At 37.8% G+C, this 17,741-nt stretch overlaps 1 protein-coding gene across 6 annotated transcripts in view; it reads right to left on the bottom strand.

The window, feature by feature from the left end:
* The window catches only part of RSF1 (remodeling and spacing factor 1), a 158,420-nt gene that overhangs the window by 20,923 nt on the left and 119,756 nt on the right, over positions 1 to 17,741 (bottom strand). For 5 of the 6 annotated variants that reach the window (XM_005579173.5, XM_065528764.2, XM_065528765.2 and 2 more), the window contains 5 exons: positions 17,461 to 17,667; positions 12,570 to 12,674; positions 10,384 to 10,463; positions 4,172 to 4,226; positions 2,784 to 2,893 (listed from right to left, as the gene is read on the bottom strand). In XM_005579173.5, coding sequence (XP_005579230.3) covers positions 2,784 to 2,893; positions 4,172 to 4,226; positions 10,384 to 10,463; positions 12,570 to 12,674; positions 17,461 to 17,667 — 557 coding nt within the window. The remainder of the gene's footprint in view (positions 1 to 2,783; positions 2,894 to 4,171; positions 4,227 to 10,383; positions 10,464 to 12,569; positions 12,675 to 17,460; positions 17,668 to 17,741) is intronic. The other variant, XR_012423556.1, reaches the window with a different exon arrangement.

The following is a 17,741-nucleotide window of genomic DNA, read 5'->3' on the forward strand; positions in this document are numbered from 1 at the left end:
GTCTTGATTTATATCCCAGATGCAGATAAAAGATAATCAGATAAAAGATTTCTGAACACAACACTCCATGTATCTATATTCCCTTGGTCTTGGTTGTCTCATCTGTGATGGTGGATTAACACAGATTATCCCTTTAAGCTCTAAAATTATATACGAGTAAAATAGGAATTTAGGGTAAACTATGTTTTTTCGTATAAAATGTATTATGTAATGCATTTATTTTATACTCTACCTAGTTCCAAAATGACTGACATATTACAAAACAACTCAAACATGATACGTATTTCATTCGTACATGCTTATGTGCAATTTCCTTCCTCCCCTTCTTTCTTCCCTTCCTTTCCTTCCCTCCTCCCCGCCATCCTCTCTCTTACAGAGTCTATGATGCCCAGGATGGTCTTGAACTTCTGGACTGAAATGATCCTCCTGCCTCAGTTTCCCAAAGTACTGGGATTTCAAGTGTAAGCCACCATGCCCAGCCAATTTATGTGCAATTTCATTTGTGAGAAACGCTAGGTGAACGCAGAAAACTGCACCTAGCTGAACTGAGTTGCACAGCAATATACAAAACACACATACCCAAGACATCTACCAGTAACATCAGTTCACTATGTGTTATAAACTATAGCCTTTTGCATGTGATGTTACACTTTTCTGATTTCAGATAAACCTCCTTCTGCCACCACATCATAATTTACAAACTGCAATTCTCTGCTTCCACAGACAAGCTTCAGGTCTTTTCTCAGTATAAAACGCCATAGTTAATGTAGTATTTATGTATTTCTTACTTATTTAACATATGTCAAATGGTGCTCTCATTTTTAGTATATTCCTATCTTTTTTAATGCATTGCCAATGAAGTCTTTAATGTATGTCTCTAACCCCATATTTTCCATAATCCCTAAGGTTTTTCCTGTATAATTTTGCACAGCATGGTGATTTTTAAAAATACATGTTATGTTGCAGCAGAACTGACTTTACATTTGCACTTTCCATCTGTCAGCTTTGACTTCATACATATAGAAGAATACTTTTTATTTTTTGAAGTGTTTTTTTAAAGACTAGGATGGGCACTATTCCCGTGTATATGAGATTTTACCCTCACTGATTCTACCATATTTTTATAAAGTTTTAACACTAACAATAGAGGCAAATTCCTCCATGACTACTGATGTAAGTTTATAAATAAGAAGCAAGTTCAAAGTTAAGAGTTTTATAAAATCCACTGTTTTCCTTTTCCATTTCCAGTTATTCAAGTTAAAAAACTGCTTTGGTGTTATCCCAGATTTTAGAAGCTGTAGGCTGAAAAATGATCTAAAATAACTAACATATAATTTATTTATTATTTGAATAAGACAGCATGATTTAGTGGAAAGAACACTAGGCTGGAAGATAGGGTTTTAGAAGATATGGTTTCTAGGATTAGCTACTAACAATGACCATGGAAAAATTTCCTTTTCTGGTGTCTTTGGTGTTAAAAGGTAAACCAGGTAATATTTACTGATTCTTTCACTAGGTACTAATGAAGCATTAATTATCTGTCAGCACTATGCTAGGTATAGGGGACACAAGTCCATGTAAAAGAGACATAGTCCTTACCTTCACGCTAACAATCTAGTGATGATGAAAAATGTTAGTAAGTCATCACAACCACACTCATTACAATTGTAAGTGCTTTCAGGGAAAAGAACTGGTTGCTATGAAGGCATATAATGGGGGGATTTCACATAGAGGAGGTTAACAAGCTAAAACTGAAAAGGAAAGTGCAGGTAAACAGTATGTACAAATGGACTAAAAGGAGATGCAGCAAATGCAGACAGTGTAAGGGAGAATGTGATAAGACAGAGTTGGAGAGGGAAGTAGAGATGAGACTATGCAGTGCCTTACTGGCCGTGTTAAAAGTATCAATGCTTGGCCAGGTGTGGTGGCTCACGCCTGTAATCCCAGCACTTTGGGAGGCTGAAGCAGGTGGATTACAAGGTCAAGAGATTGAGACCATCCTGGCCAACATGGTGAAACCTCATCTCTACTAAAAATACAAAATTTAGCTGGGCGTGGTGGCGGGTGCCTGTAGTCCCAGCTACTTGGGAGGCTGAGGCACGAGAATTGCTTGAACCCGAGAGGTGGAGGTTGCAGTGAGTGGAGATGGCGCCACTGTACTCCAGACTGGTGGCAATGCAAGACTCCATCTTGGGAAAAAAAAAAAAAAAAGGAACAATCCTTATCCCAAGAGCTATGGAAATCTGACAAACTATATTAAAGCAAAAGAGGATGACACGAACAGATTTACATTTGGAAAAGATCACTCTGCTCTAAAATTCTATGACTAGGCCGGGCGTGGTAGCTCACGGCTATAATCTCAGCACTTTGGGAGGCTGAGGAGGGCAAATCACCTGAGGTCAGGCGTTCGAGATCAGCCTGGCCAACATGGTGAAACCCGTCTCTATGAAAAATACAAAAGAAATTACCCGGGCGTGGTGGTGGGCACCTGTAATCCCAGCTACTTGGGAGGCTGAGGCAGGGGAATCACTTGAACCCGGGAGGTGGAGGTTGCAGTGAGCTGAGATCGTGCCATTGCACTTCAGCCTGGGCAACAAGAGCGAGACTCAGTCTCAAAAAAAAAAAAAAGAAAAAAAATTATATGACTAAAAATAGAAGGCAAGAAATATATATATACAACTGCTAATAATCAGCATGATAGGAAAAGCATATACTTCTGGATCATGCTGTGTACTTGCAAAATAAATCCTCTTTCACTGTAGACATTTCCACACATTTCATACCTGTAACTTATACATTTCCTTGTTCTTGTTGACCTCCTTTCAAGCAAGTTTGCTTTGGATTTTTTGGAATCTTTTTTCTTTTCTTCTTGATCTTCAGAAAAGTCCGGCTCCTTAAAAAATATGATAATAAGCATCGAGGTTATTCCTTATGACAGAATAAAGTTCCTTGGGATAAACAGTTTTGTAATCTCCATCTAGGTAGCACATGTGAAAGGTTTGAAAAAGTTCGAGATGATTCCCTCCAGAAGTGAATAAACATGGCAACATCGAGTATACAGATTAAAAAGAATGTTGGTGATTAAAGGATGAAATCCTTCTGTATTAAAATTCTTATGCTTTTGTGAGTTTACAACCAGTACTTGTTTTAAAACAGTCATGATGAATTTTTTCCACTGATACATCTTTTAACAAATAAACTTGCAACAGAAGATGTTCAACAGGTATGCTGCCCGAATGAAAGATTTAGAAGAAAGGGGTTGCTACTCAAGGAAGTAACTTGACAGGCCATTTAAGCTTGTGATTTAATTAAGCCGGAATGAAATTCCTTATACACATTTTTACAAATTACAAAAATTTACAAACTATGTAAATTACAAAACCACATTATATGCACTTTCACTCATGATATATACACCTTAGTTATAAATTAGACTAATAAATGCAAAACAAAGGTAATCCTTCAAAAAACCCAAACTGTGATGAACAATACAAACTGAAGTTTTCAACAATCCCCAAAGTAAAAATTAAAAATCAAATCTCTCCTAACTATTCTTTAGTCATTTTACATAAACAGCATGCAAAACAAGCTAACAACACATTATAAAGTTCAGCGTAAAAACAGGAAACATACTCCAAAGGTAAAAGCCGTAAGTTTAGTTTAGATGTGATATCACATTTTGGAGTCACCTGCATACATAAAATTTCAATCATGAGGGATTATGGGTGATTTCTCAAAGGTCTTAAATTTCCATTTTTAATACTAGTATATCATAGATTTAAAACCACCATCCAGGCACAGTGGCTCACACCTATAATCCCAGCACTTTGGGAGACTGAGACGGGCGGATCACCTGATGTCAGGAGTTCAAGACCAGCCTGGCCAACATGGTGAAATCCTGTCTCTACTAAAAATACAAAAATTAGCCAGGTGTGGTGGCGGACACCTGTAATCCTGGCTACTCAGGAGGCTGAGGCAGGAGAATTGCTTGAACCTAGGAGGCAGACACTGCAGTGAGCAGAGATTACGTGCCATTGCACTTCAGTCTGGATGACAAGAATGAAACTCCTTCTTAAAGTAAATTAAAACCACTAACATTACATAAGGTGGGTAAAATTTTAGAGCATTATGACAATCTCCCATTTAAAAATATTACAAATCAGAAACTTACTTGTGGAGGAATGATGTTTTCAATACTGATACCAACATACACCAAGCGTTCTTTTCTTTAGGTGAAAAACAAACAAAATACATGAGATTTGCTGAAAATAAAATTGTTACATAAACATCACGAATACACACAATGTTAAAATTACAATTTCATGTTAATAGCAGAGGGTAAGTCACAGAAATGTTAGCTATTATTTACTTATTTATTTAGAGACAAGGTCTCACTCTCTTGCCCAGGCTGGAGTGCGGTGGTGCAATCTCAGCTCACTGCAACCTCCACTTCCCAGGTTCAAGTGATTCTCCTGCCTCAGCCTCCCAAGTAGCTGGGATTACAGGTGAGCGCCACCACAACCAGATAATTTTTGTATTTTTAGTAGAGATGGGGTTTTGCCATGTTGGCCAGGCTGGTCTCAAAATTCCTGGTCTCAAATTCCACCCACCTTGGCCTCTCAAAGTGCTGGGCTTATAGGCGTGACCACTGCTCCTGGCCCATGTTAGCTATTTTTTTTTTTTTTTTTTGAGACGGAGTCTCGCTCTGTCGCCCAGGCTGGAGTGCAGTGGCGCGATCTCGGCTCACTGCAAGCTCCGCCTCCCGGGTTCACGCCATTCTCCTGCCTCAGCCTCCCGAGTAGCTGGGACTACAGGCGCCCACAACCGCGCCCGGCTAACCATGTTAGCTATTAAGTATAAAACTTTAATATAGTATTAGTATGTGTGGGGAGCTCAACATTTCCTAGGGTTAAGATAACAATATAACAATATCTTTCAGAAATGACTTACATTGGTCAAATAAAACCTATAACTGAAATAAGACAAGCAACTTCATAAAGAGTTATGCTATGACGAGTTGATATGATTAGATGGAAAGCCACCTTTGATTAGACAAATTAGACCTTTGTTATGCTGGAGAAAGTTTTTAGTAATATTTCGGGTGTATGTATTAACATTTATAATCTCATGGTAATAAATATTGCTATAAAAATTATGTAAACAAAACCTTATCAAGGTCCCAGTGAATGACACTGAGACCATTCATTCCTTCCTATTGAAAGAGAAGAAAGCAATGCAGACATATAGCTCTGCTCTAGAAGGCCATAACTGAAGATAACTATAGCCAGGAAATGAAGACTTGAGCCAATGACATCTCCATAGTTTAATTTCCAAGAAACAAACCTTTGCTGATTTTAATTAAATTATATATAAAAAACCAGCAGGATGGATGGGTGTGGTGGCTCATGCCTGTAATCCGAGGCACAAGGTCCCTTGACACTAGGAATTCAAGACCAGCTGGGCAACATAGTGAGACGCCTGTTTCTATAAAAATTAAAAAAATAAAAATTGGCCAGGTATGGTGGCACACACTATTGTCCCAGTTACTCAGAAGGCTGAGATGGGAAGATTACTTGAACTCAGGAGTTTGAGGTTGCAGTGAGTTTTGATCACGCCACTGCACTCCAGCCTGGGTATCAAGAGTGAGACCCTGTCTCTTATTTACAAAAAAAAAAATATGCAGGTGTTTTCCCTGGTTCTCTGAAAGTTAATCCAATTCAAGGACAGCTGAGCTCCGACATGCCTCTGTATGTTAAATTGAACTGAACTGAAATAGTAACCATTCTGTCTCCCTCTGCTTGTAATGTTCCTTATATAAGGATATTAATGTATCCAGCTGGCTAGGTCTTTTAGAGTGCAGCCTTTAGTGCCCTTCTAACAAGAATATTCATGGTCTTTTTAGAGACAGATTGTGATGCTATTAAAACCAGTATGTTTAGAAATCATTCAGTGGACTTCTAAAACATCACAGAGCATCACACCATCAGGTCTGTAGACAGTTGCTCGTTAGCCACTAAATACTCACTGAAATGTACATCCATCCCTCTTTTCCACAAGACTGTAGAGACCTCTAAGGTAAAGACCACATTATATACTTCCTCATTTGATTACACTCATTGGCATAAAGTAGGTACCCAATACATGTTGCTTAAATGTTGAATGAATGCATAAACAGGGGTTGCTTAGGGAGTAAATAGGGAGTAAAATGCTCTTGTATTACGACACAGGGAGTAAGTACGGCTCTAAGCTGCTAGGATGAATGCTAAATAAGTTATTTCACAGATTTTTTAGAAGTGAATATAAGTGCTTACTTTAGAAAACTGAACGACGATGGCTAGAATTTACAGCTAGTATTTATTTTAGAAACACACATATTTTGCTGTTTAGAGCTCCTAAGATTCATATATACGTGTGTGTATACATGCACACACACACATACAAGTATTCTAGGAACTATAAACAGCAACAGCTTTGTTATCCAGATTATTAGGGAGAATCAGCAAACACCAACAACAATTGGTTAACCAGCTCTGTGTCAGGCTGGTCTTCCTGTAACAGTAACTTTCCTCTCCTTTCTATACACAATCTGAGAACTTAGAATGTGATATAAAATCATAATTACAGATGTCCTCTTAAAGGATGACATTTAAAGCTGGGTGTGGTAGCTCACGCCTGTAAACCCATAGTTTTGGGAGGCCAAGGTGGGCAGATCACTTGAGGCTAGGCGTTCAAGACCAACCTGGCCAACATGGCAAAACCCTATCTGTACTAAAAAAATACAAAAATTAGTCAGGCATGTGGTGTGTGCCTGTGGTCCAAGCTACTCAGGAGGCTGAGGTGGGAGGATTGCTTGAAGGTGGGAGGCAGAGGTTGCAGTGATAGCACCACTGCACTCTAGCCTGGATGACAAAGCGAGGCTCTGTCTCCAAAAAATAAAAAAGACGCCATTTAAAAAAAGAGGATTACCTAGAGTAGGAGAGAAAGTAAAGGAACTAGTAAATTGGAGACAGTAATATAAACAAATATTGTGGCATACTTTAAAACATCAATTTCTAAAAATCAAAATATTTCGTAATTGCAGTGGCATATCCTATAGTATATGAGGCTGTTGTCAAAAGTTTTCACCAGGCTTTTACACATATAAATGGTATATGCATCAAAGGGCTCCAAAGAATAAGCAGATAAGACATTCTTAGTGGTTTACATTCTTGGCTTTTAGAAAGAATACATTCTCAGCTGGGAGTAGTGGCTCATGACTGTAATCCCAGCACTTTGCGAGGCCAAAGTAGGTAGATCACTTGAGGTCAGGAGTTCAAGACCAGCCTGGCCAACATGGTGAAATCCCCGTCTCTACTAAAAATACAAAAAAAATTAGCTGGGCATTGTGGTGCATGCCTGCAATCCCAGCTACTCGGGAGGCTGAGGCAGGAGAATTGCTTGAGCCCATGAGGTGGAAGTTGCAGTGAGCTGAGACTTCACCACTGCACCTGAACTCCAGTCTAGGTGACACAGTGAGACTCCGTCTCAAAATAAAACAAAACAAAACTCTCTTCCTTAGTCGGTGAGCCTATTAGCTATCTACATTTCTGAGACAAATCAGCTTCAGGACATGGGAAAACCACTAATTTCTGAAAAGGATAAGCAGTTTTGAGCAAGATGGAGGCAAAGGAAAAATCTAGTTTTTATTTGTGATTTAATTTAAATATCTTTAGTTATATCTTTTGCAGTGTCAAAAATAAAAACAAGAGAAACAGCACATCAAAATAGTCCTAGTAATTTCATACAGGATCATTCTTTATTTTTTAAAATGTTCTTGGAAGATATTCCAAATATCTGAAACACAAGCAGTTTATGGAAATAACCCAGGGTTTAGCTGGGTGTGGTGATGGGCACCTGTAGTCCCTGCTACTCGGGAGGTTGGGGCAGGAGCATCCCTTGAGCCCAGGAGTTCCAAGACCAGCCTGGGCAACATAGTGAGACCCTGTGTTCAAAAAAAAGAAAGAAAGAAATAACCTAGCATTTCTCAATTCAAAGTACTTTTGTGTCCTAGTCAATTTGAGAGATTAACTTGCCTTTAAACTAAGTAGCATCCATTACGAGCCAGAGTGCTCAAACTGGGTAGCAAAAAAAACAAAACCTTTAGATTCTGGAGGCTGAATCCATTATTATGGTTCACCTTTGCACAAGGTAAAGTGAGAGGATCAAGGGACAAGCTGATTGCCTTAAGGCAAGCTAAATTTGGAGGGCAAGACTATGAGTCAGGGGATATAAGGTAAAGAAGTAGCAAATGAAGGTAAAATCAGGAGATAATACTTAGATTTCCTCAATCATACCAGTGTATAAACGGGCATCAAGTTCTACAGATTAATCCTCTGAAAATTCTCCCTAACACCTTCACCTTATTATCACAATGCCTGGCCTAATTCAGGCCTCTCAGGTTTGCTATTCCAACAGTCCCAACTCTAATTCATTCTTCTGTTACCACAGCATTTTTTCCTGAAATAAAGATATACTTACCTATGTCTCCTTTGATGGCCGCCCCACTTACTATAGAGAATAAGTCAAATTCCCCAGCCTGGAAAGCTATTCGCAATTTAGCCTTCCTCAGCTTTTACAAAAATCTATCTACTATCACTCATCTACTGTCACTTTTACACTTTGCCTTTGCTCATGTTTGTGCTCTTTGTCTGAAATACGTTCATCAGTATAACCTCAATTTATCTTCCAATGCCTCTCCTGAGAACCCCAAATGCTATGGGAACTAAAATGCTCCTCCACCATGTTCTTGTATTGCTTTTAATATACCTCCACTTTTCTACTTTATTGTATCATTGGTTCATATGTCTGTATTCTCTAATAGAAGGTGAGTTCCATGTAAACAAGAGCTTTGTTTTTGATCTTTCCTCTTCAGTTTGGTACACAGTAGGCGAAAATGAATGTGCAGAAATAGATTAATTAAAGAAGGCACAAATAAATATAAACTATTGTCCTGATTATGAATCCCCTTTTAAAGATTAAGCTCAAGTTCAGTCTTAAGAACTTCATCTAAGAACCCTTCTCCAGGCTGGGCAGGGTGGTTCACACCTGTAAACCCAGCTCTTTGGGAGGCCGAGGCGGGTGGGGAGGCCGAGGCGGGTGGGGAGGCCGAGGCGGGTGGACCACAAGGTCAAGAGTTGGAGACTAGCCTGGCCAAAATGTGAAACCCTATCTCTACTAAAAATACAAAAATTAGCGAGGTGTGGTGGCGGGCACCTGTAGTCCCAGCTACTCAGGAGGCTGAGGCAAAAGAATCACTTGAACCTGGGAGGCGTGAGGTTGCCGTGAGCCGAGATTGTGCCACTGCACTCCAGTCTGGGTGACAGAGCGAGACTCCGTCTCAAAAAAAAAAAAAAAAAAAAAAAAAAAAAAGCCTTCTCCAACTGCTTTAGACCACCATTGCAATGCTATATTGAGAAGAGGGCATCTCTTATAGTTAGTAGGACACAATTCAGCATTTAATACTCTTTATTTCACCAATGTTAGCTGCCCACCCAAGGAGATGACAGGGATAACTAAATTATAGATCAGTTCTTAGAGTTTTCTTGTATTCTCTACAATACTTAGTTATGGACACACCCTCCACAATACTTGGGCCAATATTTATTCAGAGAAGGTTCCGACAAATACTTCATTTATTTATTTATTTATTTATTTATTTATTTATTTTGAGACAGAGTCTCACTCTTGCCCAGGTTGCAGTGCAGTGGCATTCACTGCAACGATTCTCCTGCCTCAGCCTCCGAGTAGTTGGGACTACAGGTGTGCGCCACCACGCCCAGCTAATTTTTGTATTTTTAGGAGGGACAGGGTTTCACCATGTTAGCCAGGCTGACCTCAGGTGATCCGCCTGCCTCGGCTTCTCAAAGTGCTGGGATTACAGGCGGGAGCCACCATGCCCAGCTAGTTCTGATAAATACTTCAGATCAAAAGTTGGCAAACATTTCCTGTAAAAGGAAAGATAATAAGCATGCAAGCATGGCAGGTCATAAGGTCTCTGTTGCAATTACTCAATGCTGCTGTCGTAGGGCAAAAGCAGCCACAGACAATATATAAACAAATGAGCAAGATTGTGTTCAATAAAACTTTATTCACAGACAATAAAATTTGAGTATCATATGATTTTCATGTGTCATGAAATATGATTCTAGTTTTTACCCCGCAATCATTTAAAAACATAAAAAACATTCTCAGTCAGCAGGCAGTACAAAAACAAAAAGCAGGCTGGATTTGGCCCACAGGCCACAGTATGCCAATCCTTGTTTTAGATAGATCCATTTATCCATACAGTGAAAGAATTCTGCTCTCATATTCCCAAACAAAACATTAACACACATATAAAAATACCTTCGTTCGGCACGCTCTTTCTTCTTTAAGGCAACATCCAAATCCTGCAACTGTTCCTCTAATTTTTCACAGAGCAGTTTCTGAAGAAGCAAAATAGATAAGGGTCATTTTAAACAACTTTTAGCAATCATTTATTACATACATGTTAACTTCATGGGTAGTGTGCTCTGAGAGCTAGAAAGGGACCACACAGTAAGTGAACAATGAAGCTTTTCTTGTGTTTAATCAAATAAAAGGTGCCTCAGCATCCTTTGAACAGAAGATGAGCATAGTACCTTTAAAATAAAGCACACGTTAAAGAAACATACAGCTTTGCCAAAAGAAACGCATTCTGTATCTATCCTACTGGCAATCATCAATGTTTAAAATAGCATTTGGTTCGATATGTGTATGCAACAGTGATTATACTTTTTAAAAAAGATTCAAAGATGTTTTAAAGGGAGAAGGTTATATGTACGATAAAACATAATGATGCCAAAAACTATTTTTTAATAAAAGAGACTGGGCTGGTGTGAGTGCAGTGGTATTTACAACTAATTGATCACAACCAGTTACAGATTTTTTTGTTCTTTCTCCACTCCCACTACTTCACTTGACTATCCTTAAAAAAAAAAAAAGAGACTGGAAAAAAATATACAAACAATGCTACACAGTTACTGAGTTAAAACAGAGCTGAAAAATGTAATTGATAATAAAACTGTGCTAAGCCACAGAAGTCCATTTCACAGAAATGCATAAAGCTCATTATTTTAATTTAATTTAATTTTTTGAGACAGATCTCACTCTGTCACCCAGGCTGGACTACAGTGGTACAATCTTGGCTTACTGCACCCTCTGTCTCCCACATTCAAGCGATTCTGGTACCTCAGCCTTCTAAGTAGCGGGGATTACAGGAGTGTGCCACCATGCCTGTCTAATTTTTGTACTTTTAGTAGAGATGGGGTATCACCATGTTGGTCAGGCTGGTCTTGAATTCCTGGCCTCAAGTGATCTGCCTGCCTCGGCCTCCCAAAGTGCTGGGATTATAGGCATGAGCCACCATGCCTGGCCAAACTTTTATCATTTTAAAAAAATAATTATTACTACTTTTAAAGTTTTTAGAGATGGGGGTCTTGCAATGCTGCCCAGGCTGGCCTCAAACTCATGGCCTTGAGTGATCCTCCTGCCTCAGTCTCCCAAGGAGCTGGGACTATAGCTATGTGTCACCATGCCTGGCTTAATCCATCATATATTTTTTTTTTTTTTTTTGAGACAGAGTCTTGCTCTGTTGCCAGACTTGAGTACAATGGCGTGATCTCGGCTTACTGCAACCTCCGTCTCCCAGGTTCAAGCAATTCTCCTGCCTCAGCCTCCCGAGTAGCTTGGACTAAAGGCGTGTGCCACCACGCCTATATAATTTTTGTATTTTTAGTAGAGAGAGGGTTTCACCATGTTGGCCAGGATGGTCTCGATCTCTTGACCTTGTATCCATCCGACCACCTCGGCCTCCCAAAGTGCTGGGATTACAGGTGTGAGCCACTGCGTCTGGCCTAATCTATCATTTTTAAGGCAAATGAAAGTAGGTTTGTGAGAGAAAAGTAACCAATGAGCACAGTAGCACAGAAATAACCTGATTCTTCAGCTTCCAAAAAAAATTTGCCTAAGATAGAAGAAAAAGAGAATCTATGTTTCTCCTAACCCTGACAACACCATCTATAAAACTACTGACAAATACAAAGTAGGCAGAAACCAAAAAAGAGGATGAAACAAAGTGATACATAGGAAGAAACATATATCCTTCCTTCGACATATCTACACTTGGTGCTTTTTGTGCTTATAACAAATACAATAAAAAAAACCGTTCATAATTTTACAAAACTTAGAAGGCTTCTGATAATTGCTTTGGAAAAAAAACAGAAAGGAAAACCTTAAAGCTATTAATAAAAGGTAGAAATCTAAACAGAGGTAAATATTATTTACACATTGCTTTGAAGGTTAAAAATATTCATTCAAACCTGCACGTTATGCACATGTACCCTACAACTTAAAGTATAATAATAAAAAAAAAAAAAAAAAAAGAAAATAAATAAATAAATAAATAATAAAATAAAATAGAAAAAAATATTCATTCAGTAGCTATTAAACAGTTATTATTAATTTGAATACAAACTCAAAGACTAGGAAAACAGAAGTGGGCGGGGTCTTACATGTTGGCAAGGTGGGCAGAACCATTCTCCATCTGGGATGATCATCAGAGGAGGGCGAAGGCAGGCAGTATGGTATCCACTATCGCAAGAGTCACACAGAAGAATCTGAAATAACCACACTGACGTCAACCTAACTATGGCTAAAATTAAATGACTCTTAGGTTAAAGACATTTCAGTATTTCTGAGTACTATACTGCAAAGCATTCTTTATTTGCATAAAGCTAATAAATAAAAAAAGCTCTGATGATTAGGGATCTGACATACCAATATTTATTTATTTATTTATTTGTTTGTTTGATGCAGTCTTGCTCTGTAGCCCAGGCAGGAGTGTAGTGGCGTAATCTTGGTTCACTGCAACCTCCGTCTCCCAGGTTCAAGCCATTCTCCTGCCTGCCTCAGCCTCCTGAGTAGCTGGGACTACAGGTGCCTGCCACGACACCTGGCTAATTTTTGTATTTTTAGTAGAGACGGGGTTTCACCATGTTGGTCAGGAAGGTCTTGATCTCCTGACCTTGTGACCCACCCACCTCGGCCTCCCAAAGTGCTGGGATTACAGGCGTGGGCCCACCGCGCCCGGCCCATGTTAATTTTTTAAAAAACCTAAAAAAAAATTAAGCTACAAAATTTAGTTAAAAATAACAAATCCTTTCTGACCTAGAGTTAGAATCCTTTTTCATTCAGCATATAGCCATAAAGGCTATAACAACATATTCTTTATAACAAAGTTTTAAAGCTCAAGTATCAAAAACTACCCTACCACACAGAATTTTTAAAACACAAAAAATTTCCATTTTAAACAGCATTTCAATTACTTACCTGTAAGAAACACTCATGGTTCTTTTTACCATGTAAATTCAAATAAGAAAGAGAATGAGGTATAGAAAAAGAATACAACTACATTCAGAACCATCATGATATAATACAAAGGTTCGTAACATCACTTAGTCTTATAGTTGCTTTATCGGTATTTAAGAGGACCAAGGTCTAAAACTTAACATAGTATGTTCGAAAACGTTTAACTTAAAAGAAAACCTTTTATTTTTAAATAATTTTAGATTTACAGAAGAGTTGCAAAGATGGTACAAAGTTCTCATACACCCTTCACCCAATTTTCAACACTGTTACCTCATATAACTCTGGTACATTTATCAAAACTAAGAAATTAACATCAATACTACAAACTAAACAACAGGCTATTCAGATTTCACAAGTTTTTCCATTAATGTCTTTTGTTGAGTTTGAATCTTGGATATCATATTGCATTCAGTTATGTTTTGTTAGTATCCCCCAGTACATAACTGGGGGATTTCTTGGTCCTTTTTTGTTTTCCCTGACCAACAGTTTGAAGAGTACTATAGTAATCAGATATTTTTGGTAGACTGTCCTGAAATTTGAGTTTGTTTGATGTTTACTCAGGATTAGACTGGGGTTCTAGGTTTTGGAGAAGAACTCACAGAGGGGAAGTGCCCTGCTCACTGCATTGTATCAGTGGATACGTGTTATCAATATGACTTACTACTGCTGGTATTAACTTTGGTCACTTGGTTAAAGTAGTATCTGTTGGTTTTATCCACTGTAAGGTCACCTTCCACACTCTATTCTCATGATAAGTACAGCCCACACTCAAGGGTAAGGGAATTAAGTTTTCTAGAAGTATGAGTATCAAATAATTTGTGGATATATATTGAAATCTCAATAGTAATAAATCAATAAATAACTTGGGGGAAATGCACTGAAATTACGCCAATATCTTCTCTCTCCTTAGAGTTCTGCTCACTAGTTTTAGCAATCACTGGGATTTTGCTTGCAACGATTATTACTGTGGTGTTCTGATGGTGATTTTCTATCTCTCTTATGCCTTCTACATATGTTATTAGGAATTATTCTGTAAGGAAAATAAGTCCCTTCTTCCCCACATTTGTTTATTCAATTATTTATATCAATATGAATTAATGAATATTTATTTTAGTCTTTGGGTTACAATCCAAAGCTATCATTATTTAATTTGTTGTTGGAACTGTTCCAGCCATGGACACAATGGAAGCTCTTTCAGCTTGTCTCTTGTGTCCTTAGGACTTGCCTGCCTTTCTTTCTTTCTTTTTTTTTTTTAAAGTACTTCCTTACTTTCTGGCACTACAGGATTGTTTCAGGAACATCTTGTATTTTCCATGCCAAGCCTTAGAACCAACCATTTCTTCAAGAAGCCCTAGCTCCTTTACTGGATAATGGTACTTGGAAACCAAGATCTGGATGCTCTGAAAGCTCATTGCTACTGGCAACTACTTTTCATCTCTCTCAGAGGACAGTGTTTATATATGTATGTATACGTATACACATATATCTTTCTGTGCCTATATTAAAATAAATATGGAGTTCATGCTAATATCTCCAGTTCTAATCTACCATCATAGGGTTCATCATAGCTCCTATTATCTATGCTTTCTTTATTTGCTCAACCCTAGTACAGATGAAGTTTCTGCAATCCTAACCTGTACCATGGGTGTGGGAGGAGGCACACCATTACAATGCATCACCACTTGCTCCCAATACCCAGGGTTTGGTAGTTACTTTAGTATTATACTTCTGGTATACAGTTGATTACATAGGCACATGCAGACTAACCTGGCCACCTAAATCCATTTATCACATAGTTTCTATAAGACATAACCTAAATTTCAAATATCAAAATTACAGGTATACTTTTAGAATTTATTTCTAAGTGAAGATTGTTTCTACTCTGCAGTAAAGTCTCACTAAATAAATACTACCATGTACGATTTCCAAGTCTCAGATAATAATCCATTTATTTTGACTAAAACATCTAGAAAATTCCTTAGAATTCTATATTCATTTATACGTTTATTGCTTTTCTGCTGTTAAAGCTCAATTAAGACAAGGACCATGTCTTTCTGGCTCAGCAGCATATTCTTACGATTTAACATAGAATAGCTGCTTGATATTTTGACTTGATGTTTATCCTTAAGCACTTGACATAAGAAATCTACCATATTTGGGATCTTCGGTTTCCAATGTCATTCACAATATAATTTCTGCTCACCCCATTTTACCTCTCATTTCTTCACATCAGTTCCTTACAGCAGTCATTGATGCCTTAGGTAAAATGCACTCTTTTAGTTTAAAGGGACATTAGAAAATGGTAAGGAGAGAACACCAAGTGTTGCTTTTTTTCTTGATTTAGAAAGCAGAAAAAGACTACTATCTTAAATGTCCTCTTGGCCTTTCTCTGTATAAAAATATTGATTTAACTTACATAGACCTTGATGATCATAAAATGCTTAGAGGAATCTTCTCAGCATAATTTCAACATCTATTCTTCTCAGAGCTCAAGTCATTCACTGGTTTTTACTTGAGCCCTTAAAAACTATTGGGTTATGATAAACTTCATTGATAACATTTAGTTTCCAGATATGATATTAACAGTAAAAAAGAAAAGACTAAGTAAACCAGAATTAACTTTTACCTGGCACATAATATGTATCAGAAACGGTGCTAGGCAACTTTACATGAGCTGTTAAAAACGCCCCTCAGAAGTATGTAGTATGAGTCACACCTTACAATAAAGAAATCAAAATATAGGGAAGTTAGCTCCTGATAAGTGGTATCCTGATAAGTAGGATCTGAATTTAGGATGTCTGGCCCTATGCTTTTCCCATCACATCATAACGCCTTGCAGGAAAAAAGAGCCTGGAGAACCACTCCTTAGGAATTTTCCAAACTTTAGAGGATCTCAAATCCTGGTCCACACGATTCTACTCAGGTAGAAACATCTTTCTTTATATTTTCTTCTATTTAATAGCTGGAGTTTGCCTTTAAAGTAAAATCTAGTCAAAAGAACAGCACAGGTGCATAGAATTAGGTATAACAAGGCTATTTCCTCAACAGACTCACTTATGAACTGCAAATTATATATATATTATATAGATATAGTATATAAAATAGATTAGATACTAATTCTCCTGATTCAGGCAGCCTTTGAAGCACTTACTTCCGGGGGAAAAAGCTCCCTATAAATGCAGTACGATTCTTTTTGGAATATATCTGGTGTATGATTTATCTTTTATAAATTTAAAAAAAAAATTTTACGTTAAAAAAATTTTAGTGGGTATATAGTAGGTGTATATATTTATATGGTACATGTGATGTTTTAATAAAGGCATCTAATGAGTAATAATCACATGAGGTTACTAGGGTATCCATCACCTCAAGCATTCATCATTTCTCTGTTTTAGAAACATTCCAATGCCACTCTTTTGCCATTAAAAAAATTTAAAGCCCTACTACATTACTACTTGACTTACATGTTTTTATAGGAAGGCAGTAAGGCCTTCAGGCCTAATTTACTTAAAGCTGGCACTTCAAACGTATCATTATAAAGTTACCTATTTATCTTACCTATTTATCTATCCAACCATCCATGAGACAGGGTCTTGCCATGCTGCCCAGGTTGCATTTGAGTTCCTGGGCTCAAATTCTCCTACCTCAGCCACCTGAGTAGCTGCAACTACTGGCATGTGGCCACCATGCCAGGCAGAAATACCATTATAAAGTAATTTAAAGGGAAAGAAGAAAAACTTTAAAAGAACAAACTAAAAATACTTGAATACATTCATCAATTTGTGAGAAGAGATTGAGCTGTATTATTATGTAGAGGAAATATCAATGTATAAGCTAGGTAGAATGAAAGTAGGATCTTGATCGCTGGCCTTCCTAGAATTAGGTTGTATGAGAAACAGAAATAAAGCTTACTCTGTAGCATACAAGTTATCATCAAGAAATTCAAACCATGATAAAACCCAGAAGAGTTAGTTGCTCTGGGCAACCTCACCATGTCTGTGATACGAGTATTGTTCATTTATATCAGGTACATACAAGCTCAGGATGGTTTGGAAGGCCACATTTTTTGCACGGTTCATCATCATCTGCTAGGATGGCTTCTTCACTTTCCTTTTCTTCTCCCTCTTCTGAGGCTGCAGATGATTTTTCACTGTCAGACCCTTCACTTTCATCATTGCTGGAGTATTTCCATCTGCCACGTGTTCGAGAACCAGTCCATCGAACTTTGCCTTTGGGTTTTACCTTGTATAAAATAAAAAATTGGGATAATTTGATATAAGAATGTCTTTTAAAAATCTCCTGATTCCATGTCCATT

The sequence above is a fragment of the Macaca fascicularis genome, chromosome 14, assembly GCF_037993035.2.
Source record: "Macaca fascicularis isolate 582-1 chromosome 14, T2T-MFA8v1.1".
Classification (NCBI taxonomy): domain Eukaryota; kingdom Metazoa; phylum Chordata; class Mammalia; order Primates; family Cercopithecidae; genus Macaca; species Macaca fascicularis.